Raw genomic sequence first — 27,488 nt, 5'->3', positions numbered from 1 at the left:
CGTAAGTAAACTTTTATTAATTTTGTATATTTACATACCACTTTTCAAGTGGACTCGCAAAACAATTTACAATTATTCTCAATCTGGATAACTATATAATAAGATAGCATAGATAAACAACAAGGAAAAATGTTTTGAAAACTAAATCTATTGTCCCCTCAGTGTATATGTGTGTGTGTGTGTGTGTGTGTGTGTGTGTGTGTATATATATATATATATATATATATATGCAGGTTTTGGTGTCCTCGGGTGTCTTCCCGTGTAAAAGTTGGGGTGTCTAGGCGACGTTTCGACGAGGTCTCACTCGTCATCTTCAGGCTGGTGCTTTCGGCTTCTTGTTACTGGAACAGAGCAGGATCTCAGTGTTTGAGTTCCTATAAATACTGTTGAGGAGGTGTGGTGTATAGCCTCCAATGTTCTGGGCAGAGAGGAGGTTCCCAGGCTAGTGTGCCTTTTCTTCTTTTGTTCCTTAATTACTTGAGGGATATCTTGAGTGATTTCTTGAGTGATTTCCTGAATCCCACTTAGGTGGGTCATTAGGTGTGGATTAGTTGCTAAAGCCTTCGTGTCTTGAACTCTTGAACTTTGTGAAGAGTTTTTCTGAGAAGATGGCTGTACTGCACTTGGTTGTGCTCTGGCTTGGCTTCGTGTATAGGGGCGAGCTGTGGTTTTGTGGCTTGTGCCAGCCAGATCTGTGTAGGGATTGCAGGGGAGTGCAGCATCCGGAGGTGCCACCCTGGTTTGGCTACTGGATGGTGTCTGTAGTTTATCTGTGGAGAGGGTCTGGGTTTGGGTCTGGTGTGGTTGATTGGTGATGGCGTTCTGTGTGCCTCTGGATCTGGTGTCAGATTTTGTGGGGAGGGCTAATTTCCAGATGTCTGGCAAGCGGGATGTGTCGTCACGCTTGTTCATGTTGTGAGGGTGTTTCTCTATCTCGATGGCTTCCATGATTATTCTCTTGTGGTGATGTTCCATGTTAAAGATGTTCCATGGAACATCACCACAAGAGAATAATCATGGAAGCCATCGAGATAGAGAAACACCCTCACAACATGAACAAGCGTGACGACACATCCCGCTTGCCAGACATCTGGAAATTAGCCCTCCCCACAAAATCTGACACCAGATCCAGAGGCACACAGAACGCCATCACCAATCAACCACACCAGACCCAAACCCAGACCCTCTCCACAGATAAACTACAGACACCATCCAGTAGCCAAACCAGGGTGGCACCTCCGGATGCTGCACTCCCCTGCAATCCCTACACAGATCTGGCTGGCACAAGCCACAAAACCACAGCTCGCCCCTATACACGAAGCCAAGCCAGAGCACAACCAAGTGCAGTACAGCCATCTTCTCAGAAAAACTCTTCACAAAGTTCAAGAGTTCAAGACACGAAGGCTTTAGCAACTAATCCACACCTAATGACCCACCTAAGTGGGATTCAGGAAATCACTCAAGAAATCACTCAAGATATCCCTCAAGTAATTAAGGAACAAAAGAAGAAAAGGCACACTAGCCTGGGAACCTCCTCTCTGCCCAGAACATTGGAGGCTATACACCACACCTCCTCAACAGTATTTATAGGAACTCAAACACTGAGATCCTGCTCTGTTCCAGTAACAAGAAGCCGAAAGCACCAGCCTGAAGATGACGAGTGAGACCTCGTCGAAACGTCGCCTAGACACCCCAACTTTTACACGGGAAGACACCCGAGGACACCAAAACCTGCATTCCTGTACCCGTGAAAATCTACGAAAGCATATATATATATATATACACACACACCACTTTTCCTTCAGGGAGTTCAAGGTGATGTGCATGTTTCCCCCCCCCCTCCCCATTTTATCCTCACAATAATCCTGTGAGGTAGGTTATGCTGAGTAACAGTGACTGGCTTGGGGACACCCATTTATGACTGAGTGGGTATTTGAACCCTAGTCTCCCAGGTTCTACTTCTGACCACAGACTAGCTCTGTGGTGGCAGCTGAAAGGGAGAAGCGCACCTCAGTTTGGATGCTAGGAGCTAGATGATGGGCAGCTCTTCTGTCTCTCTCTCTTCACGACTAGATAGTTCCTAATTAGACCAGTGGAGGCAGTTGGATTAAGCCATGAAGATGGCTTCAAATTCTATTTCAGGAAGGAAAAGAACCCTTAGGAGTCAAAATTGGTGATGCATTCTCCTCAACATTTTCCTTAAGTATAGTGGCACCTCGGGTTAAGAACTTAATTCATTCTGGAGGTCCGTTCTTAACCTGAAACTGTTCTTAACCTGAGGTACCCCTTTAGCTAATGGGGCCTCCTGCTGCTGCCGCGCTGCCACTGTGTGATTTCTGTTCTAATCCGGAAGCAAAGTTCTTAACCCAAGGTACTATTTCTCTGTAACCTGAAGCATCTGTAACCCAAGGTACCACTGTATAGGAAAGGCACAAAGAGATACTAGTATCAGAGGTGGAGCTAGCTGCTCCGGCACCTGGAACAGCACACATGCTGTGGGCCTGGGGGCGGGGCCATGGGGTGGGGCGAGCGTCCCAGGGGGGCGCTGCCTGCAGCTAGCATACCAGGGCGGCGGAGTGAGCCACTCATGGGGGTGGAACGAGCCCATGGCAGGCTGCTTCCTGGGCGGCGGGGGGGGGTGGAGAGGGAGCCACACCGCTTTGTCAGCAGCCTTCCTCCCTTCCCTCTTCCTTTTGACAGCTCGGGGGAGCCCCCCCCCCCCAGGAAGCAGCCCGGGAGCGAGGAGCAATGGCACAACTCCCAGACCTCCCCTGAGCTGTCAAAACAAAGAGGGAAGGGGGGAAGGCTGCCGGCAAGGTGGCGCAGCTTCTCCCCTTCCCCCACGGCTTGGGGTAGACTTGGGAGTCACGGGTGGGTGGCGCCCCAAATGTCACTCCCCTCAGTGATGACACTCGGGGCAGTTCGCCCCCACCCCCCCTTCCTTCTCCCCTGCCTAGTATCCATTAGTGGGTGGCAGGGTGGGATGGAGGTGGTGATCTGGCCTCCAGTCTGTGTTGTCTGTTGCATTCCAGGATGGAGAGAGGGAGAGCCAAGGCAAGGCCAGCAGGTGACAAGAGGTCAGGTGACCATCCCAGCCTTGGTGTCCGCTACTACTTCAGTTTTCTCAGACCTCTGAACCATCTTCAGTTTCAAACATTATTATGAGGACCCACTTCTTATTTTTACAGCTCAATTTGTATAGTCATAGTTCTGTGACCCAGTAGCTGGTCCTAAAGCACCAGCTGAAGTTCAGTGTTCTAGGTGAATAGTAAGTGCATCCAATGTTCAGACTTTTATTCTACCCACGGTGTGCTAATCATGTGCGAGCCAGCTCCAGCTCCAGAGGGCAGCAGTGTTGGGCATTTGACGGTGCCCAAAGACCAGCAGAGGGCCCTCTGCTCAAGCAATGGTACCATTTCCAGTTTGCACAGAATATCCAAGAAGCAGTGCTTTTTTTTCCGACTCGTATTGAAATGCTGCCCCTCAATGAAAACAAACTTAGATTCACAAAATGTTTAGGGGTATGTGTCCCCCTACGTCCCCACCCCCAAGAAAAAAGCACAGCTAAGAAGACTAGGGATGTGTTCACATGGGGAGTTTATTGTGCTAGTTTTATTGATTATAATGGTAGCACTTCTATTTAAATTTCTAAAGACCCTTTCACACTGCAATACCTGTTTTTTTACCACTAAACCTCCTCCTCCTCCTCCTCCTCCTCCTCCTCCTCCTCCTCTTCTTCTTCTTCTTCTTCTTCTTCTTCGATAGCTCAGTGTGGTGCTGAGAACACCTAGGTTGTGGGCTTAATCCCAACACAGGACATATTGCTGCATTGCAGAGGGTTAGGCCAGATGATTCTCAGGGTCCCTTCCAACTCTACAATTCCTTGATTCTACTTTGGGACAGGGACATATATGAAAGAAGTATTTTTTATTTGTTAAATTTATATCCAGCCTTTCCAACATAGCGCCTGGAAGCACTTACAGAGGTTTCCTTTGTTTTTGTTTTAATAAACGAGGTAAAAGGTGAGAGGTTGAGCCAGTGTACGTGGAAAGGCCTGATATCTATAGTGTTGAACTCTTGGTTTAGTAGAGCAGTGAACTTCCATAAAATTTTAGCACTTGAATGGATAATTTGCTTATTTTACCCTTATCTCTGTATGCTAAATGAAAATAAAGGCTTGGTTTTAGAATCATATGCTAATTGAATTGTGTTTTTATCTGCAGTAATAAAAGGTCCGTCTCGACTCAGTTTAAAATTATGACATGCCTCCAACATCTTGATTCAGAGTTGTCGGATACAGAAGTAAACATTCTTCAAAGAGAAAGGGAGATCTAGTATTTGAAACTTACACTGAATGCACAGAATAGTTGCTTGTTCTGAAAATTAAGGAATGCACATATGCACATTCAAACTGAAATGAGAGCAAAATCATGTGCTTAAATTCCACTCACTGACTTAAGAAGCCATGCTACAGCATTACATTTTGAGACCAGGGACCAGTGTGACTGGTCATGCTGAAGTAAGGGAGACCAATAGGAGATGGAGCGAGAGCCAATGTTTGGGAGAGCCAATTAATTCTAGTTTTGGCCTTATGCTCCTCCCTGCTGAATTCTACACAGCACCAAACTACCTGTAAGGAACGAGGCAGGCAAGGAGGTAGGGGGTAGTTGAGGGCAGAATAGTCTTGGTGCGGCAGAACCCCATTTGTCCCAATGGACCAGCCTCCACTAATTTCACTGTAACATTTTGCTGTAATATTTGTGCCTTTTCTCAGCCAATTCTATTTTACAATCTCCTTAGAAAGAAAGAAAATATGAACCAGCATATCCTCTATCAACAAAAATAAGCCACATTTCCCTGTGTTTATCTCTCTGCGATCAGGCAGAAAATCAATAGTCACCTTCAAAAGATCTACATGTCAGAAGCTGACGGTAGTGTAATATGAACTCTCAGCACACTTTGAACTTGTGTGTTTGTCATGTTTTGAATAAGATGTTTGCCAAGTAATACCCTTGGACAACAATTCTCAAGGGGTTATTTTTATGCATGTCCCTTTTGTTCCCTTCATCTTTCCGATTGTCTTGAGATCAGGAACATGCTGCACCGCCCAGATGCTACTCCCCTCTTCTCATGCTATTGTGTGGAGTTGGAATTTGATTTTGAGAGACGTTAACTGGGTATCAGAGTCTGATCACACTGGGCCCAGTACGGGTCTGATTGCTGCACCAGTTCCCAGCTGTAACAGCCTGCCCCCACCTTCCCCCCCTGGCTGGCATGGGCCTGGGGGTGTGGCAGTAATTCTGCAGTTCCATTAAGGCCCATCCTTGGTTGACTGGGGTTTGGGTTGCAGTGCCAGCTTGATCTTGATGAGAACTAAGCAAAATATGCTCCAGTAGTTTTACATGCGGCACCCTGATATATGCATTTCATTATTCAGACCGTTAGTCTCAAAAATATTGCTGCATCTGTGAGTCATCTACTATGATGAAGCCTAGTTCCTTCCAGGACGCAATGAAATTAGTCTCTTACAAGCACAATATCATATTAACAGCACCACTTCTGAATTCTTTCTTTCTTTCTTGTAGGAATTAAGATTTAGAGCTGATTATTATCAAGTGCCAAAGGCCAAAGTATTTCTGCTCATCCTCCTCCTCAATAGATGTTTTAATATTGTAATTTTCAAGTAAGATACCACCTTCTCCATAGCAATGTATTAGCACCTAAGGAAATACTGACTACTCATTCTCCAAGTGCACAGGCGGAGAGTATGCACAGAACTAGCCACAAAATGGAACCCTTTTCTTAGAGATTCACTTGTATGTGAACCTAGTGGTGCAGATAGGTAACTTTAGACTCTTGACTTCATGATCTTACTGGGGGTCTCAATTTTGAGATGTGTATGACTTCCTTTACTTCAAAATGTGGCAAGCCAGCTCTGTTGTGCTTGGGGTCTTTCCTGCTCATTCAGCTGAGTGGTCCCTTGGATGTCTGCCCTAAAGTCCTGTCCTGGTGGCACTACTACTGGAGTCTAAACAATCTTGTAGCAGGTGGTCTGAGGTAGAGCTGTGATGGAGCAGGCAGGATCAGTGTGATTTGAACTCTTGTTGAGTTTTAAATTTTCTTATTGCACAGTGCAAAATCAGTGTCCTAAATTCAACTAACAAGAGCTACCCAAGAGGACATATTAATATATATTGTTACACACCACCCCAATCTCTGAGTAGTGAGAGATTCCAGGGGTTCGAGTCACTTCTCGAGGGTTAGGCTTCTTTGGAATGAGGGAAAGTGGAGACTGTGGCAGTTTTATTCACACATATATACAACCTGAGCCTAAGATGGTGCAGATCACAGCATTAGTGCCCCCAAAGGTATTGGAATGACACATTAATCAAGCATGGGCCTGTCTCTTAGCTTCTGCCTGCAGCCTGCTTCCAGCTCAGCTCTCTCTCACACACACCTTGCCATTGTCATTCTAGGTCTCAGTCAGGTGAGGGTGGTGGTGAGAGGCCCACACAGTAGCCTGTGATTATGGTACTTAATCTTTGACCATACAGCCTTTTTGCCTAAACACAAGGTCAGTGCTTAGGTGGCATCTATGGCCATTATCTCACAAAGAAACTTGCCTGACGGGTTCTACAATGGAGTCCTCCACTAGATTTTAATCCTTACTTGGGTACATGACTCCAAGACTTAGAGGGGCCTCGTGTAATGGAGGTGTTGTTTGTAAGGTGAAAAAAGCGGCCAGCTGGAAGAATGTTTAACGGCAAGTAAAGGATGTCAACTGGACTCTAAATCAGAAGTGATGTGGCAATCTGAGGAAATGACGATGATCATATGTTCAGAACAGGAGCAGGAAACCTGATTTTAAGAAATTGTATTAAATTAATTTGGTTTGATTTGCAATAATTTGGAAAATTAATAAAAACAATTGGGGATAAAAGATGAATTAGAGGGGCCTCAGGCACCAAGTGGACCGACCTTCCCCTCACCAAAACAAAACAACCCCCCCCCCCAACTTACAACAGTATATACCATGAAACTGAACAGAATGAGCACTGGCTGTTGTGTGAATTTCATTATCTCTGCACTGGACAAATTGGGAACTAACCTTGTGATGCGTCAAAGCAATCTGATTTTGTGCAAAGCAGAAGTCAACCCACTCTGCTTTTCTCCCCTTTTTATGGGCATCTCGTCAACACTGGCAAGGAGAGATATTTCACTGTGAGCAAATCAAGCACATACTTCAGATGCTGATACTCCCCACCCACCACCCACCAGCTGTTGTGGTGAAATCCTGAACATTCAGTCTTCCTTGAGTTCACCTGGGAGACTAGGAATATTTTTTTATATTCAGAAGATGCCATATGCTTGCATTAATACAACTACAAATTATTCCTTCCTTGTTGATTTCAAGACATCCAAGGGAATACTGATTAATATTGCGAAATATGAAGCATGTTCACTGTCTGAGGATGCTGGCGCCATTCTAAATAATTGCACACAAGGAAGCAGATTTGGAAGATAATTCATTAAAATTACCAGAAAAATCAAATAAGACAAATTCCATTTTGAATGTTCAAGAGGACATGTCCTTTGGGATGCTGTTGAACATCTTCCAGTTATTGTGGACATAAATGCAAATTGTGGATGCTGGATATTTCCTAAGAGGCCACAGCTATATTTTTCCCATTTATGCCTAACAACATAAATGGGGGGGGTATTATAACTGCTTTGAGGTTTGATGTGGGTTTTTTTACAGTTAAGTGGTATATAAATTGTATTAAACAAACAAACAAACAAACAAACAAACAAACCCAGCCCTGGAATGTGCCTTTCTACCCAGGAAATCTGTCCTTTGCTACCCCACCAAATTTCCCTTCCTTTGCCTCAAGGAGTCACCAAACATAGCTGGTGGACTGTTTAACTTGACAGGCCTAATCTAACCTCATAATGCCACTGGATAAACCACGTACTACAGTATTCCATTTAATGAAGTTAGCAGTTCCCTTAGGGGGGAAAGGGCAATTCATGATGAATACCAAAGTGGAAAACCTGATTTCTATGCCCTACCGCAACTTCAGCCCTCTGCAGCCTACTTGGTAAAGGGTAGAGGGGCGTTTTAGGGATCGGCACAGACATAATTCTAGTCACAGGCTACTTGAAAAACAACTGCCCAGGGAACCACCTGGCTGCTGACAATGGCTCACCACATAGAGCAGCCTCCATAAAATGGTGTCTCTTGCAACTCCCTACACAGACGGTTGAATTTATGAACTGGTCCCTATTGATATCCTTCAGTGTGGATAGAAGTTTAGAGCAATTAAGTTATCTGTTTAAGAAACAAGCCATGTGTCCATTGTGGTTAAAATGCATTAACTTAACATTAGAAATCAACACACCTTGCATTTTCTTGAATTTTAATTCTCATTTGCATTTCTACACAGCAATAATTAGATTTATGGCAAATCTACTGTGAGGCTCTCATAACTATATTTGTATCTGCCTGTAAGGAGAAAGAGATATCACTCATGGTCAGCACTAGCTATTAATTTGATGGCAATTCTGTAGTGAAAAGGAACTTCCAGTAGTCTCACTGAAGGTTTCAAAGTTCTTACCTGAAATACTAAATGACCCCAAAATTGTCAGTTTTATTTTTAAATCAGAGCTGGAGCAATGTTCTGTGCAAATCAGTTATTATTTCACTGGATGTCTTTGTGATTTTTCTTCCCGCTGTGAAAACATTTCTTTTGGGGGGCCATGTGCTGGTTTGTTCAGATCTCTTTGCTTGTTGAATCATCTCAAAAGAATTTGAAGTCTGCTTATTTTTATAGCACTGAGGTGCTGGCTATTCTTAATACAACACATAAAAAGGCTTTTTGCACCCTTTTTGGCTATTGGCCTGCTTCCTTGTTTTTGCTGAGACACACTGCAAGCATTATGCTGTTCTTTGGCTAGCAAGCATGAAAACAGTTGGCTGGTAAATAAAGCTTGTTAGGCAAAGATATGCATGAGTTTTGTGGCTGCCCATGCTGCCCCTTCCCTCTTCCTTTCTCAGTGTGCAGCAAAGTAAGTCCTCCTGCATGAATTTGTTCTGGACCCAGAACATATTATTTCCACATTCGGAACCAACCAGAATCTGAAATGAACCAAATGAACCTCAACTTGTGCTTTCAGATTATTGTTTGTTCTTAATGTGTCAGTTGAGGTGACTCAGACACCGCCTTCTGTCACCAAAGAACCACTGCCTTCAGGGCATATCAATTTTGCCAAAATAATGTGTCCGTTAATTTCACAGCATCTTTGAGCTTGTGCAAACATGGAAAGTCCTCAATACAACAAAAACTGAACCTTGTGTTGTTGCTGATTGAATTTATTATTGGTCTGACTTTTAAAAACCTTAAGTTGTTGAGCTTTTTCAATTGACTTGCCTGAGATCCCCCGAAACATCAATTCCGCTTTTGAAATGTCCAGGAAAATCTGGGTGTTTGGCAGTCCTTTTTTACCTTTTATGTTGGCTGTTGCCCATCTTGTCTTCTCTGAATCCCTTCATCCTGCCCTCTGCTACTCCTTAACTTTTTGTAACCCATACAAGATGCTGCTGTCAAGGTTACTTTACTCATCATTGTGACCATGTCATCATTCTCTGAAAAGCTCCACTCTTCTGTCACATCAAGTTACCGTTTCTGTCTCAGCCAGCAAAGGGGAATAATTTTGTTTATTCACACACAACAGCTACCGTCACTTGGCATGCTGTCTTCCTGATAGTTTTTTGTTGTTTGTTGTTGTTTCAAGAGGCTCTTTTGATGATTCATCATCTCATCATCAAGGCACTATATAAAACAATTGTTTCACATTAATTGCAACATCATTGGGGTGCCACTAGCATTATTAGCTTGAGACATGAGTCCTTGCCTGACTTGGAATCACAATGATCTTAAGTACCGGTAGTGTGATAGTGAGAGTCTCAATACTTCTCTACCCTGATGCTTTTGCTGCATATTAATGCCTATTTAATGCACAGCATACCTGTGTGCATTCACAGCCAGGAACTGGGGCGGCTGCTCATTTATAGCACTAAAAGCTCTCCATATTCAAGATGAATTGTTTCCCTTGCTTGGTTGTTGCACAGTTTCATGTCTAATCATCTCAATGCTGTCATCTGATGGTTGTCACAATCATGCTGTTCCAGTATAGCAAACTACACAGCTATGAAACTGCTGTGAGGCATTCTAAAGCCACAATGTCAATCTAAGCTAGAACATATTAATCCAAACCTACAACGCAAAGGATCTAGTCATGCAAAGTTGAAAACACACACACAAGTGATCCTAGGAGGAAAGAGTGAAGAACAATTGAAAAGCAAAGGGGTATGAGTTGAGGGATGGGGGAGCAATTCAGTTTAGTTCACATTTTAATGAAATCTAATTTGCAGTTCCTGAAACAAGACACAAATTGAAGCGGAACTACCGGTATCCTTCAAAATTCACTCTTCTGTGATTTTTTTGATGTAGTTCTCCAACCAAAACACATGTATAGAAATTCATGTATTAGAGGAAAGTGTCCATTAAAATGGACTTATATGGGGAAATTGCTTACAAAATCTATCAACAAGGCAAAATTGCATGCAAGAGTAGGTATACTGTAGTAGGGGAAATGGGCACTAAAACGCTGATTTTTAAAAAAATCACACATTGTGGAAATCTGGTCAATTGAATTTATGATTGAAAACATTAGAAGCTGATAGAAATTCAATTGACAACTTCATTCATCCTGAGTGTGAGCAAGACTCTCACTAATCTAACATCAACTTCCCTGGCTCCTAATCTATTTCCAGATCCAATTCAACATATTCATGACCTTTAGAGCCCTGCGTGGCTTAAGACTAGACTATCTCAATAAGTACTTACTTCCATACAAACCTGATTGGTTGTTAAGATCTTCAATGGAAGCATTTCCACAAGTCATGCTGCTATCTGAGGTGAGGTGGTGGCTTGTGACAGGTGACACTTCCTCTTTGGGAGCTTGAACTGTTATGGGGGCCTCCGCAGCCAGCAATCAGGCCTGGGTAACCACTGTTATCTTCTTCAATGGAGTTGTTCCATGACAGATCTTTACAACATCTGTGCTACTGACTGTCAAACTTTGAAATTGTTTTATATAATATATATATAAAACAATCTCAAAATATATTATATATATTTATATAATATCAACAATCAATTTGAGTCATGTGACTCAAATTGGGTCTTCTAGAAGCAAAATGATTAGGCAATATGGATTAAAGTCACTTCTGAGGCCCCACTGAGATTAATTTAAGCTTCATTAGTTTCATAAAAGATCCGCCCAATTATACGTAAAAGAAGCCTGGGGATAATGGCCCCTATTGTAACATGATACAGTGGTTCCTTAGTTCTCAAACATAATCCATTCCGGAAGACTGTTCTATTTCCTAAATTTTCAAAAACTGAGGCGCAAACAGCTGTCTGCAAATTCAATTGAGAAAATTGAAAAACACAGAGCAGAAGCCGTTCAACTTCCAAGGTGCATTTGAAAACAGAAGCATTTACCTCTGGGTTTTCAGTGTTCAGGTTCCGAAACGTTCGTCAACAGAGACATTCAAGATCTGAAGTACCACGCTAATAAAGTAACTACTATGACCAATTGTCATCCAACTTCCTGTCCCTAATAGTTATTAATCATTGATTTCCAAATACTCACCAGTCCTCTGTTTATGTTTCTAAAGTGCTTGGCAAAGTTGCTCTCTTCTGCATAAAAATAAGCCGGGACCATGAATGCATAAAGGGCAGTAATAAATACAATATTATTTCTGATCAGCTCTCATTATTTCCCTTTCAGACTTACTGACTTGTAAACAATGGATGCACTCATTTGAAACTTAAGTGCAGACCCTCCATTCTAACAGCACAGCACCAAGAGTGATTCTCAGTGTGCATAATTGATTAATCTGCTTTTCTATTCTGAATTAATTTCTGGATGTGTTTTGATGTTCTGTTCCTGACTTTTAAAAGAAAGAGAATTAACAGGAAGCTGAAAGTAGCAGTGTTAACTGGTACGAGGGCAGTAGGCTTGCAATATTTCAAAAAGTCAAATTCCTGACACCCCCAACAGTTCACAGAATAAAATCAAGATATGAAACTACAAAACACCTAATAAAATAAAAACAGCAACCCAATACCCGCCCAAAAAACCCACATATTTTAAAAGGGCATAGGATGTAAATCGGATCAACCAATGGCCTGGTTAGAAAGGAACGCATTTGCCTGGCGCCTAAAGGTATATAATGAAGGCACAGCTTCCCCTCCCCAAAAGCAAACAAACAAAAAATCAACACACACACACACACCCAGTGTCTCCAAGAGCCAATTCTTCTTCTACTACTAGCAGGGAAAGAAAGGGAGATGCTTTGCTGATGTCCCCACCCCCTACTTTGGGAGGGTGGGACTGAGGGGGTGAGTTCCTTTGGACCTGCTCCCAAGCAAGTAGCCACAGGCACCCTGTTCCTTTTTTAGCCGGGCTCCTCACCTCCTGGAAAGGGGAACAAGTGTCCTCCTCAAGGCAGCAGCTGTGGCAGCTTCGAGAAGGTAACGCAGCGGCTCTTGAGCAGGGAGGAAGGCGGGGGCAGGATAACTGAGTCATCTTTATTTTCCTTTCTGGATGGCTGGAGGGCACTTGGGGTTGCTCTCGCCCTCTTGCCACCGTCCTCCACGCTTCTCTCTTCCTCCTCCTCAGTTGGGGCTGCTGAATGAGGGGAGGCACGAGGCACGAGCACGCTTTGGGTTTCCCATGAAAAGGGTGGACATTCCTTCCACTGCTCAGTGGGGGGGGGGGGAGAGACAGAAAACCTGGGGGGGGGGGTCCTGGGTTGTCATACATGTGGGAAATTCTGGACATCTCTTAAAACTCAAACTTTCACCCAGGACGCCATTTTAGGTGACCGATTTCCTGACATGTCTGGAATTTTCCGGATGTATGGCAAGCCTAGATAGATGAGCAGTTGCAATGAGCTGGTGCAAAAGCAATGTTTCTGTCTAGACCAGCCTTTCTCCACCTTGGGTCCCCAGATGTTTCTGGCCTACAACTCCCATGATCCCTAGCTCACAGGACCAGTGGTCAGGGATGATGGGAGTTGTAGGCCAAAAACATCTGGGGACACAAGGTGGAGAAAGGCTGGTCTAGACCCTTCCTCTCACAACAGAGGAGAGGAGCTTACAGCTGAAAGCTCTGTTGTCTGTATTCTAGAAAGCTAGGATTGGCAGGTCAGGAGCATTCCCAGATCCTTGAGATTTGAGGGCCCAAACCCAAGAACTAGGGGCAGTTTGTGGTGATGCCACGGGGGAAGACTCCTAGTGATATCATTGGGTGGGTCAGTGAGACAGAGGTGAATAGGAAGAGAAGAATGGGGGAGGGTAGGACATAACTCCCTTAGCGTCTATCCTATAATTTGCATCCAGCTCCTGTCAGGCTAGAGCTTGCAAGCTGTGTGCATTTTCAATATATGTTCTTTTAATTAAAGGCTTTCTTGCCCACCTGGAGATTCAAGTGCTCCATCTGCTACCTGGAAGAGGTGAGGAAAAGCTGGAGGCTTCAGATCAGACCTGGAGGTCTGGCAACCCTACACAAAGCCCACATTCAGGGCCCTATGCACATACTGTATAGTGAGGCAGCTGTATGTATACTGAGTAGGAGCATGGTATTGGAGGACACAAAGCTGTGTGTGCCACATGCACCCCTTAAAGATAGCCGCCTGCCCTCAGATGGAGTAGAGAACATTGCCTGCCTCATCTCCCATTTGCAGTAAGATTTAGCTTCCAGTCTGGTTGGTTTCCGCATGTGGACAGTCTTAAGCTCTTAAGACTTTTTGTCTCAAACCAGCATCTTGATTTATCCCTGGAAAGCAATATGCAATCAGCATAGTTACCAGAACCATAATATAATACGCTTCCAATGCCAGTCATCTCAAGGAAATGGTCTGTCACATTCTGTACTAGCTGAAAATTCTGAACAATCATCCGCAGTAATGTACATGGAGTACATTGCAGCTGTCTAGTTGTGCAGTTATGAAGGTACAAATGACAATTGCTAGACAGGATTGCAGTGAGCGATGTATGTCAGGGAATCTCATGCCAATGGGAGTCTCTCTGCATGTTGCTGTGGTATGCAAAGCATACCAGGCCAATGCCGAAGGTCCATTAAAAGGTATGGGTGAGATCCTCATGGCCAAACTAGATGTGATGTTGGTTATGCGAATGCAGGAAAGTCTGATCATCACTGATACCTTGAGAAGTGGGTAAGAGAAAAAGAAAATTTAACTTTCTCTGCCGTGGTCCAAAAGAAGAACTCTCTGTGAAGCTGCTATTTGCATTCTAATGGAAGCTCTCACTGACACCAGTGGATGCTTCACTTGAAATGCAAATACCAGCTTCAGGGAGGAGATTTTTGTCAGGACTGTGGTAAAGAGAGAAATAGTTAAACTGTGCCTATCCAGCCCCACTCCACAATCCTGAGGCTACTTGGGTATCGCCAGGGCTGCTATTTACATAGGAAAAAATGTGCATGTTAATTGCATTCACCCAATTAATGTCACATCTACTTTGGCCCCTGTTGCTAGACATCAATGACAAGATTGATTTGCATGGAAAATAGTGTTTTACTTTTAATGCCTATTAAGATGCACAGATAATATTATATGTTTAAAGTACAAGATGATGCATTTATATATCAGATGTTTAACACAAGACATACCTTATAAAAGGCTTGCATAGTGCAGGACCAGATGCTGTTACTGGGCAGATTTTTATTACAGCTGGAGAGAGCAAGCTTTCCCATTGGCCTCATATGTGTCTGATGAAATAAAATGTAATGAGAACACTGCTTTATTAATCTGTGTACAACCAGGCTGCTGAAGAAACAGATCACTAGAATATCTGCCAACTGCAGTATTTTATTGGCACAAAGATCAATAAATCCAGTGTGCTTTTCTTTTATGAAATTTTCATGAAAAGGAATAAATGAGCTATTTATGTCTACAGTATACATTTGTGTCCTGCTATAACTTAAGGTTACTTTCCCAGCTCTCTGAGATTTTTATATTAACTAAGGTCTTCCCAAGTTTAGTAACAGGATTACGTTTAAAAGTTATAGCTCAGCCAATTGGCCATTATAGCACATAATGATTAAATCACAAAGGATCAAGATTCAAGCATAACCAAATATAGTTGTTGTTGTTGTTGTTGTTGTTAAAAATGTAATTAGTGACCAGGAAAAGCATCATAAAAGTCATCCACATAAGGTCACTTTAACAACGTCAACGACATAAGGTGCAAAATTTGCCACTCAGCTAGTTATGGAAGGTATCCTGTAACCTAGAAAGGCCAAACTGGTGAACCTAATCCAAAAACTAAGAAACCCATTGATTTGACCTTCTAAAGAAGATACAGTTTATTTTGTTGCATCTTATCCAGAGGAACATGTGGGATGAACCACATCAATGTCGTCTCACCCTCTTGACTTGGTAATGACATGAGAAATTTTGAACATCTATTTCCCATATTTATTCATTTTATTAAAACATCTATGTTTTGCCCTTTTGGTGCAGAAGCACCACTGTATAGCAAAAGCACAACCAGTATCTCATATTGGAAAACCATGATGAATCTGGTAAGTTACCTTGCTAGAATTATTGAGCAGGATGCCTCTAAGGACATGAAACTATGCATTAGTTTTCAGTACTAGAATTGAACTGTGGTCACAATCTTTTCACATAAAAATCCACTTCTGGTTAGGGATGGGGAAGAAATTTGAGCCAGTTTGCATTTATAGGTGACTACCTAATTCACACATTCTGAAACAATGCATGTGAACAAAACACAGCCAGCCTTTGAAATTCATAATTCTCTGAATTTTGCCAAGTAAGAGGTACAAAATGCATATACTAGGGTAGAGTTTTCATAAAAATGCATATTTTAAAGGAAATAACATACAAAAACGCATTATATTAGGGGGAAATTGCTTTTGCAAAAACTTGTATATTGGGTAGACATGCACAAATATGTATTTTAGGAGAAATGCACACTAAAATGTTGATAATATTTTGATGAGGACTTTGAGAACATAATTTACAAACTGGTGTAGAAATGTGGAGAACTGAAGGTTGCGGAAATGAAAAAGGGAGAGAAACTGAAATGCAGAAATCCACCATTCCCTACTCCTGGTTAGCTTTCTTCATTTCATCAGCCTATATTTGATAGGAGGGGAATTGTTTTCCTGAACAATTGAGAGTCAGAACCTGTTGCCAATCTATAGCAAAACATCCACAGATCTACCTGTAGATCCCGGTCTACCTTCTGCCCACTCCTGAAGACATGAAGAACTATATGGATATTGTATTATTTGAGGCTATGACTATTTCAGCTTTTTCTGAAAGAGAACTTCTCTCTCTTGTTGCTATGACAACATTACCTGTTTTCCCCCTACATTTCCTGGAACCAAACTATAAAGTTCTTTTGTAGAACTGAGGTCAGCATTCTCTGTTCTTTGTACAGAACTCTATCCTTAATAAAAACAACTTTGATCCCCAAGCAAGAAAGTTTCATTTGTGGGATAAAGTACAGCATTGAGTTTTTCTCCATCCGTCGCAGTAAAGTTTGGAACACTTTACTCTTCCCAGTCCTCTGGCACCAAAGGGATAAATTGCTATTACCTGGTACAAGATTAGATTGATTTATAATTGCTATACTTCAAAATGCAGCACAATAAACTTGTTTTTTTATTTAAAGAAAAACTGTGTAGCGCTCCTGAAGTACAAGGCCGCTAAAACATCCTTTGTGGATGAGAAATAATAAGGGTATTATGGGTACATTTAAAATTAGTGGGAAATTGCTACTGGCTTCAATGAGATGTGGATTGCATTCTCTGTTGTTATAGTGTGTTTCCATTCTCTCAGTGCATTAGAAAAGGTGGATATGCATTTTCTTGTCCAATTATGAAGACGGGCTGAGAGCAGCTATTTGTCTGCTAACATGATATAACAGGTCTGTAATGCAGCAAGTCTCCACTTCGACTTCTTTTGAAAACAAATTATGCCTTCATTTGTCTGCCATGAATAAATGACATGCATACAACTGAATCTAGATGTGTATGTTATCCTGAAGATTCAGAGCACGCTGGGCTGTATTTAATCAACATGAATGCCCAGATTATAAAAGTTGCTAAACTAAGAGCAGAATGGCCTGCTGCTATATGGGGGTGGATGCTTTCAACATCCAGGACCAGCATCAGTCAGTAATAATATATAATAAAAATAATAATTTATTTATAACCTGCTCATCTGGCTGGATTTCCCTAGCCACTCTGGGTGGCTTACAGCACATATAAAAAATTGTAAAACATCAGACAATAATAATAATAATAATAATAATAATAATAATAATAATTTTTATTTATACCCCGCCCTCCCCAGCCAAGACGGCTAACAACCAATAATAAAAACAAGTTGATTGAAATACAACTTTAAAATTTCCCGATACAGGGCTGCCTGTAGTAGGCATTGTCAGGTAACTGTCAAGGCAGGGGGCCCACTGTCAACCTCCAGAACCTCCTGCTCTCCTCCTGGTTGCCACTGCCTGTCTGCTTCCCTCTCTGAACATGCAAGTGGCAACAAGGGAGAGGGGAATTGACTGGGCAACGGAGGTGAAGATGGTCCCATTCAGGGCATGTTGCCTAAGGTCCCTAAAACCTGGAGTCAGCCCTGGGAAGAACCACCCTCACCAGATGAATGGTGGCATGTCAAAAGACTGCACTGTACAGCAGAGAATTTGGTGGAGTGGGGATAGGCCAGGGCTCCGCCCAAGGCAGGATTCATTTACGGTGACATCCTAAAAGGCCAGCAAGACACATTGTCGATGAAAGCCTACTCTTGGATATGAAGCTCTGACAATAGCGGTTTTAATTCCAACTCTACAATTCTATGATTCTATGAAAAACGAAACAGCAGAATTATAAAATGGTGTTCCAGGTCTGCCCTGATCCACAAGCAAGGATACCAGAGGAACCTCCCTCAGTGCAAGCCATGACAACAGCTTGTTTCTAGAGGCTCAGGGTGTAAAGGCTGTAGTCCTGCAGACGTTTGCTCACAATTTCAACAAATAGTAGTTGTGAGCAAGGGTGCATCTTTGAAATACTATATGTAAAAGGGTAAGAGCAACAGCCAGACTGGTTTAAAAATATCCTCCCACCCCCACCAGAACAGCAGTTGAAACCCAGCAACAAGTCAAGCCTCATAAGAAGGTTTTCCAAATGAGCTAACAAGCAAATAGGCTAAGTTTTCCAAAACAAATGCAAGAGACAAACAGGCAAACCACCCACCCGCCCATTCTTCAGGTTGGTTTTAGCTGCAATGGAGCAAGCAATAATATGCATTCCTAAACTCAGAACACTATCTTCCCTGCTGTCCCCTATTTCCATTCATCAAGAAGGCCACCTTAGGATCACTGGAGGCTAATTGATTTGGGCAAATGGGGCATCTACCCCACCAAGCTGTTTGCTCTCGGCCAGTTTAAGAAGCCTCCCTCTTTACTTACAGCCAGTCAAGGGATGGCCACTGGCTGTCAACCCCCCCCCCCCAATCTCAGTGCTGCCTTTGTATAATTCAGCAAGGATGAGGCCCTGCCATTGGCTCTCACTCCACCTACTGTTGGCCTGCCTGCCTTGCACCCTACCTATCCCATTGAACACCAGCCACCACTGCAAGTTAGGATGCTCTCCAAGGTGCTGATGGCAACAAGCCCCTCTTTTGTCCCCTAAAGACCAGTGTAAGTACTTCTGCATTGCCCAGAGAAAAACAAAACGGAGTAAAAAGACACACAGAAGGACCTTCTAACTGTTCCTACAGTGGCAACGGCGTCAGGTCCAGTCCAAAGACAGTATTTCTTCTTTAGGTGCACAGAGATATCCCTGCATGAATGAAAGGGGAGAAGTCTTCATGTGTGTAGGGAATAGCCGTGCTGGAAGCACCACCAAAACAGAGGCCCACCCACAACTTCCAGAAGAGTAGGCACTCCTGGAATTGTGCAGCTTGAGGCCAGTAACTGATCTGATTGTAGAGCAGATCCAGCTCTGGTTCCTGGGCTAGAGTTACGACCACTAGCATCCTCATGCCATCACTGGGACCTTGCACTAAATTGTCTCAGTGAAGAAATTCATAGGATGGGAACATTTTAAAATATATATATTGGCCTTTTCCCTGTCATCAATGATCATAGAGCAGTGACTTTTTACTGCCATACAATGATGTGACTAGAGTACTCTAGAAGTGCAGCAAGCCCTATCATAGCTATGTTTGTTGAAAACTTTTATTTCCCCTTAAAGGTAAAGGGACCCCTGACCATTAGGTCCAGTTGTGGCAGACTCTGGGGTTGCGGCGCTCATCTCGCTTTATTGGCCTTGCCAAATTAGTCTGTCTTATTTCTGCAGCTTTGAATTCTTGTTAGTTTTATGGGGATTTTTTTAAAACATTGCTCTATGATTTGTACTGTGTTTTCTATCCCGGCTTGGGTTTTCTTTTGCACAGTGTGGATTAGAAACTCTAGAATGAATGAATAACTAAATAAAAACTCAACCTTAGCTTAATGAGAGTAAACCATCTTCACTAGCAGAAGGAATGCGTCATCATGTTCTTAAAATGACGCGCAATGCAACTCTGCATATGTCAAGGTTGGAAAAGTATGTCTAAAGGTATTTTCAAGTGCCTCTAGGAAACAGGCACAGATACTCTATCTCGCTCCATCTATACACTCCATAGGAAAAAAGAGCCTTGGGAAGACATCAAAGGCACAACAAAGCCGATTAACTGAAACAGAAAAATCCAGCGTCTCTGAAAGATCTGAGCTCTTGTGCAGTATATATTTTAACAGATGAACAATCTTCCTTCAGTTACCATTTTATTCTTCCCTTTTACGGAAGCTTATCAGATCTCACTGCTTGATTCCCTCAAATCTATTCATCTTTAAGACGTGCTGTTAAGAGCAGCAAGCAACTGAGAAGAACTGAGCTGGAGATACTGGGGTACTGGTTCTTCTATTGAATGTATAATGTGATCAGATATGGATAGGAAATGAGGCTAGCCATGTATCATGTATACCCAGAATGATCTTGAAGATCCGAGTGTGGGTTCCTTTGTAGGCAAAATGGCATTATCCATGCACAAGCAGGAAGTAACAGCTGGCTTGGGGAAACTACCAGATTTGCAGGTGTAAAGGTTCAATACTTTTGTGGGGCAAGAGCACCAGAAGTAGAGGGTGCAGGAGAGACCCAAGCACAGCTCAATAAAGACTTAGCTTCCTCAGTAGCTACAGAATGCTGATTGATTGCCTGATTGGGCTGGCAGGGGGAGGGGCAGAAAAGTGAGTGGAAGGGAGAAGCAATGGAGTATTCAGAGCAGGAGCATTCCACACTGCAGCATTTTGTTGCACCTCCTACCAATACTTGCATAACTTTGCATATAGAGTGTAAGCAACCATCATGCTCCCAAAACATTCACGTGATGGTTTAGAAAATGAAAGGGACACATTGTTCATTATCTAGGCTATGGCTCTGTTTCTGGCTAGCCGAATCAATCTACCAACTCAGTTCACAGATTCGCTGATAGGTGGCCATGGATTAGACCAGTCTATGAAATGTTACAAACTGGGAGGAATTTTAAAAGGAGCCCAATGAGAGCGCCATGGTAAGACTTCTTGAAATCCTTGCAACATTTCAAACCTTAATAAGGGCTCCCATTGGTTGGGGTCCTAACCTATACTTTGCATTATGGGAAAACCATTACAGCCTGTAGCATGATGCCGAATGTCAGAAGATTCAGGACAGACAAAAGAAAGTACCGTATTTTTCACTCTATAAGATGCACTTTTCCCCTCCTAAAAAGGGGAGATGTGTGTGTGTCTTATGGAGCGAATGCAGGCAGGAGGCTCTGCTCAGCCGCGTGGAGTGTGTGCGCGGCTCTTGGGGGCTTTTCCCCCGAGGAGGGAGAAGGGCTGCCCTTCTCTCTCCTTGGGGAAAAACCCTCAAGAGCCACACACACTCTGTGCACTCTTTAAAGGGAGTGCGGCTCTTGGGGGAGCCTTAGCCGCACGCAGCCTCTCCTGGGCAAAGGATGAAGGTTCCCCTTGCCCGGGAGAAGCTGCACAAGGCTAAGCACGAAGCCAGGCCAGTGGCATTGCTGTGCTGCGATCCTGCTGGCTGTCCTGGCTTTTGGCTTAGCCTCGCAGCCTCTCCCGGGCAGGGGATGAAAGCAAGAAGCCAGGACAGCCAGTGGGGTCACTGCACAGTGATCCTGCTTGCTGTCCTGGCTTCTGGGATTCAGATTTTTCTTCTTCTTGTTTTCCTCTTCCAAAAACTAGGTGCGTCTTATGGTCTGGTGCGTCTTATAGAGCAAAAATACAGTACTTCTTCACACAGTGCATAATAAAACTGTAAAATTTAATCCCACAAGATGGAGTGGTGGCCACCAATTTAGGTGGCTTTTAAGAAGGATTAGACAAATTCATGGAGAATAAGACTATCAAGAGCTACTAGCAACAAAAGCCATGTTCTGTCTCCACTGTCAGAAGCAGAGTGCCTCTGAAGACTATCTGCTGGAAATTACAAGTGCTGGGAGTGCAGCTGTACTCAAATCCGGCTTGTGGGTTTTTCACAGACATCTGGCTGGCCTTTGGGAGAACAGGATGTTGAGCTAGATAAGCCATTGGCCTGATCCAGCAGACTCGTCCTAGGTTCTGACTTCCACATATTGTTCACGTGGAAAAGAAAGCACACCAGAGCCATTCTTAAAAGATTTCACAATCTATACAACTTCACTTATGGGGCTACTTGGGCCCCTTTGTCCAGATCCCTTGATGGATGCTCAGACCACACTCCCTCCCCAAGCCATAGCTCTCATAGTCCCTGCCTGCTCCATGCTCTTGTCAAGTACTTTGCCTGCCTGCAATGTGCCCTTGACCTGTGGCAATGTCTTTTGCTTGCATAGATGGAGGAAGCAGATACAGGTGTATAAGCTCCTTCCTTCTGAATAGCAAGAATGTAGCCACAGAGCCTAGGACTTGCTGATCAGAAGGTCGGTGGTTTGAATCCCTGTGACGGGGTGAGCTCCCATTGCTCGGTCCCTGCTCCTGCACGTCAAAGTGCAAGTAGATAAATAGGTACCGCTCTGGCAGGAAGGTAAACGGCGCTTCCGTGTGCCAGAAAGCGGCTTAGTTCGTCAGAAAGCAGCTTAGTCATGCTGGCCACATGACCTGGAAGCTGTACGCCGGCTCTCTTGGCCAATAAAGCGAGATGAGCACTGCAACCCCAGAGTCGGCCATGACTGGACCTAATGGTCAGGGGTCCCTTTACCTTTAGCCTATGGTAAGAAGAGCCACATCTGTTGCACCATCTGTTGCAGCATATCTGTTTGGCCTCTGGCCACACCCATCACTGCCACGTCCCATGTTACTCAAGGACACCTGAACACATCCCTTGGGCTACCAAAGATTTCCCACCCTGACTGAGGCAATGGAGATTTTGCATTTCTTACAAGTTCCTTCTGAGAACACTGCTGCTGACCGGACTATAAATATTTTAAACAAAGAACAAAATAACAAAGGCCAGAAACAGGTACAAGTAAATAAATAAACAGATTTGAGTTTCTTTGGTGTGTTTTTTTTTAACAATCAAGTGGTATATAAATTATATTAAATAAACAAATGTCACTTGTGAAAGAAACAGATTGTGCTCCTGCAAATATCTCTTGCACTTTGCTGCTGTTGTCTACTCCCTGGCTGTCTGTACTAGAGGCAAAATTACACAAGGCACAAGTGTGTGGTTGCATATGTACTGTAAATAATAGGTAAAGGACCCCTGGACAGTTAGGACTACTCAAAGGAAACTATGGGGTGCGGCGCTCATCTCGCTTCAGGCCAAGGGAGCCTGCGTTTATCCGCAGACAGTTTTCCAGGTCATGCAGCCAACATGACTAAACCGATCCTGGTGCATGGAGGACTGTGACGAGTGCCAGAGCGCAAATAAACACCCTTTGCCTTCCTGAGGCAGTGGTACCTATTTATCTACTTGCACTGGTTTGCTTTTCAACTGCTAGCTTGGCAGAAGCTGGGACAGAGAGCAATGGGAGCTCACCCCGTCTTGTGGACTCAAACTGCTAACCTTCCAATTGGCAAGCCCAAGAGGTTCAGTGGTTTAGACCACAGCGCCACCCGCCTTCCTACCTTTACCTATACTTACTGTAGCACACACTAAAACTGCACTAATACTTCTGGGTCTTGACTTCTGTGGCCTGTTTTCCAAGACAGCTGTAGCTGTCATTCTGCAAGATCAGACACAGCAGTCAAAGTCTTCTGGATACGTGAGAAATTCTCCTGGGGAATTAAAAGGATAACCTGCATCAAGCACTAAAATAAATTTTAAAAATCATACCTAGTAATTACATCTTGTCCTTTAAATACTCTTTCAAGTGAATAAAACATGACATTGACATGGTTCTAACACTTTTTGGCTGCATCTAGAGGGTTTTCACTTCAGAGACGGCAAACAATAGGGTTAATTAGAAACATCTAACTCTCAAAATGCTGTTCCACAAGTTCAAAGCACCATTTCCTCTTCCACATCAAATCCTGTCACTCCCACACATACAAGCATACGGATAGTGGCACAGATTTTCCTTAAGAAAGCTAGCTGTTAAAAGGGGGGGGGGGGATATGGAAATATGGGGTAGGATGAAAGCCTTTCAGAGCAAACTATCTTGAAGGAAATTGCATCCACTGCAACAACACACATGCTGCAGGGTTTATATTGTGGCATGCCACCCCATTCTCTGAGCGGTGATTCCAGGGTTCCAGGCACTTACCCAGGAACCCATTGCCCTGGAATGAGGGGCAGAGGAGACTGCAGTGTCTTTATAGTATATGGTTTATCTACACATATGTACAATCTGAGCCTGATGGAGGGCCTCACAGCATTAATAGCCCAGAAGGTCTTGTTTCTCCCACAGCTCAGCTGCAGCCTAGGATTCAAACAGAAATCAAGCATGGCTCTCACTCTCTGGCTTCTGCTTGCTTCTAGCCAAGCTCTCTCTCACATTCTTGGCTTTTATCCATCTTGCCACCAGCCAGGTGAGGGTGGGGGCCCACCTCCATGTCCTCTGGCAGAGAGGAAATCCCTTTCTTCTATTAACGACCCATACTTAGGGGGCACTGTGTCCCTTGCCTGGCTACATGAACAATGAGATCATTCATTTGACTTGCTGGATCCAGAGGTTTAGAAGGGCAGCGGGCATCATACAGTCTAACCCCACCCCACTGATGGGCGTAGCCAGGATTTTTGTTAGGGGGCAGGCTTTTGTTGGGGGGGGGGCAGAACCTCAGATCTGTATTGATTTGGGGGGCAGTTCTCCCGGGGTTACTGGTTACTCCCATGACCCCACCCCAAAAAAACTCACGGCAATATTATTCTTACATTATTTCTTTTTTTTTATATCCCAAGATTTATACCCTGCTTGCCTGTAACCAAACCTCAACCGCATCTTACTCCCCCCCAAGTCCAACAAGAAAACAGACCACCTGGTAACCTGCAAAAGGCAGGAGAGACGCCAGGTCTGGACGCGAATCGACAGACAAGCGGCGTGGCTTCTAAAAATAGTTTAAAAAAACAACAACCAAGGAAGAGCGAGGGATGAAACGGCCTTATCGGCGTTCCCGCCCCACCCAGACAGCCATCAGACGGCCACCGGGGCTCCTGCGCCTCCTCCTTCGGCTTCCTTCCTTCCTCCCCCCGCCCCACATTCGCTCCCATTATTATCGCAGGCGCCTCGGGGGTGCGCGCGTGTGTGTTTGTGTGCGTGCGCGGAGGGCGGTTGTAGTTGCGCGGCGCTTCCGCTAGGGGTCTCTGCGGAGGGCCGGCCTTGCTGCCGCCGCCGCTGCTTTGGGTGGGCTGGGATATCATCAGCTGACTCGCCTTTTCCTCGGCGGAGCTCGGCTGGTGCCGCTGCTGCAGCTCCCTTCCATTCCTCAGCAGCGCAGAGGCGGGGACGAGGAAGCCGAGCCGCCGGCTGGATTTCGCCGCTCTCCCTTCTCCAGCGGGAGCTTCCGCTCCTTCCCCCGCCAACCGCGATGCTGCCGCATTTAGCCGGGCTGCTGCTCGCGGCCTCGTGGCTCGCCGACGCTTTGGAGGTAAGGCGGGCGCCGGGGGTGGGGTGGGAGACACGGCATAAGGAAGGGGCGCGGGGGTGGGGCTGCCCTCCCGGTTGCTGCTGCTCCCCTCCGGGATCTGTGCTCCGTGGGAGGGGGCCCGGCGAGGGGGCGTCCCCGGTCCCCCGCCTGGACGGGGGTCTTTCTCTCTCCCCGCCTGAACAATGGGCTCCGCCGAGAGGTGGGGCGGGGAGGTGGGACGCGCCGACTTGGAGCCTTCTTGGAGGGAGGGGGGGGCCCGGGTCGTGCGCCCCCTCGGTGCTGAATTTCGCGACCGACAGCCTCCGGGAAGCTGAGAGGAGGAGGAGGAGGAGGGCGCCGCCGCCCCCTCCCTCCCTCGAGGTGCGCCGTCTTGGCGATCCGCCTGCCGAGTGTTTGGCTTTGGCAGAGCCGCGATCGCGTCGCCTGGCGGCTGCGTGGCTTTTGTTGCCTTCCTGGAGAGAGAGAGATCCGGGTTGTCCGGTGTGGCGGACCTGGGGGTGGAGAACCGAACCGGGAAGGTTGGGGGGAGGAGGAGGAGGAGAGAGAGACCCACCGCGGGGAAGATCGGGAGAGGAGACGGCAGGCATCCCGCTGCTTTCCCGCCTCTACTGGTAGCCTAGCCTCGTTTTTCTTCCTCCTCCTCCTCTTCTTTCTCTGCGCTCCAGTGCGGAAAACAAACGGCAGGCAGGCGGTTAAGGGCCATCCGTCTACCCAGCCGTCCATAGGGGAGAAGGGGGGGGGGTCAAGTTTTTGGATCAGGTGCCTCTGAGTAACTTGAGAGCGGACGGCGGCTCCTGCGGAATAGCCGCCCCGTTTGCACAAGGGAGCCCCCTGCTTTCTAAAAAAGAAAGAAGACAGCCTCCCCGTCCCGTCTGTTCCCACAGCTGGCACGACCTGCTTCTGGGAGCGAGCACCTTCCACTCTCCCCCGTTTCATTGATCCGAGAGCGCCTTGCAGACTTTGTTTGGATGCGAAAGAGAGAGGGTGTGTGTGTGTCGTGGGGGGTGACCTCTCTCTCCCCCCGCCCGCCGTCTTGCGGGAGGAAATCGCCTTGGCCGCGCGTGTTTTTCAGAGGCACATCCACGCGTTACAAGGAGGGGGGTGGATTCCTCTTAGGATGAGCGTTTAGGGAGCCGATGGAAAGGAAATGGGTTGGCGGCGAAGATTAAGAGCAAGAAGATGGCGCCTCTGCAGTGCAGCAAGGCAGCGCTGTAATAATGCGAGCTGCAGCCTGGAGCAACCCTCTCACCGCTAGGTGTTGGAAACAACTCTCCCTTCCCATTCATCTCACTGCCCGTCAGGCAGCCACGGCTGGGTGCGACGTACTGGAGCCTGGGCACACGACTGGGCAGTGTAAGGGGAGGGGAGCTCTTCCCCTTTTTCCTTAAACTGGGGTCTGCCTTGTGCTTGGCTTGGCTGTCTGCTTTTCTTCTACTTGCGCTTTCAGAAATAATCTGTTAGGTCCAGACATCATTCAATGGTTGAGGCTGCGGTTTTGACCAGCCTGCTCCCCTCTTATTTTAAAGGTGGGGGAGATTAGGGGAGTGGCAGAAGACGCTCTAAATATGCCACACCTCTTTTGGAGACTGTTGGGGAAAGAATCTAGGATTTAATTTTTTGCTCATTAAAAATAATGTGCAAATCTCTGTATATGATATATGACAGTCCTGAAGAGATAGGGAAAAGAAAAATACATTCACATAGAGTAAGGAGGAATACTGTTGCCTTTTTTTTTTTTTAATTTGGCAGGGAGGGATGTTAGCCATTATCTCTTGATCTTCTTTGCTTGTTTTTGCAAACCTTTCTTCTTCCAGGCTAGCTGCCTCTCCTTCCTTGCAATTCACAGTGCAGTTCTGTCTGCTTTTGCTCAGAAGTGAGTCTCCCAGGGTTCGATTGGACTTACTCTCAGGGTGTAGTCTGTAATCCTATGCTACGCAAGCCAAGTGTAAGTGAAATTATTGAGACTTGCGGTGGAATAGGAAACGTCCCTACTCCTAAGTAAGTCCCACTGAGTTCAGTGAGGCAGGGATTGCATAGTTCTGAGTCATTGTAAGAGTATTGTCTCTTTGCTTAATTAGAAGCATTTCTAAACTGCTTAATTCTTAGAATTTCTCAGTGCCACACAGAAATGGAACATTAAAAACAATAAAATATACCCTAAAAACAGATATTGTGCAGCATAAAAAACCTTATCTTAAAGCAGGAATTCAGTACTAGCAGGGCCCACTCTTATGGGTTAGGGAAAGCCTGTGC

The 27,488-nt window shown here is 45.0% G+C and overlaps 1 protein-coding gene and 1 long non-coding RNA gene across 5 annotated transcripts in view; one reads left to right on the top strand and one right to left on the bottom strand.

The window, feature by feature from the left end:
- Window positions 1–14,795: 14,795 nt before the first annotated feature.
- On the bottom strand, window positions 14,796–23,894 carry LOC310676813. The gene is made up of 2 exons (XR_014510765.1): window positions 23,293–23,894; window positions 14,796–14,862 (listed from the first exon to the last, which is right to left on the bottom strand). It is a non-coding gene; the product is annotated as an uncharacterized lncRNA (long non-coding RNA).
- Window positions 23,895–24,928: 1,034 nt separating this feature from the next.
- The window catches only part of APP (amyloid beta precursor protein), a 140,532-nt gene continuing 137,972 nt past the window's right edge, over window positions 24,929–27,488 (top strand). For 2 of the 4 annotated variants that reach the window (XM_083438613.1, XM_083438612.1), the window contains exon 1: window positions 24,929–25,235. In XM_083438613.1, coding sequence (XP_083294739.1) covers window positions 25,176–25,235 — 60 coding nt within the window. In that variant the 5' untranslated portion in view covers window positions 24,929–25,175. The remainder of the gene's footprint in view (window positions 25,236–27,488) is intronic. The other 2 variants (XM_083438614.1, XM_083438615.1) reach the window with 2 other exon arrangements.

The sequence above is a fragment of the Podarcis tiliguerta genome (assembly GCF_965153285.1).
Source record: "Podarcis tiliguerta genome assembly, chromosome: 4".
In the NCBI taxonomy this organism is placed as follows: Eukaryota; Metazoa; Chordata; class Lepidosauria; order Squamata; family Lacertidae; genus Podarcis; species Podarcis tiliguerta.
The sequence above is the reverse complement of the archived record's forward strand: the minus strand, read 5'-3'. Positions and strand labels throughout refer to the sequence as shown.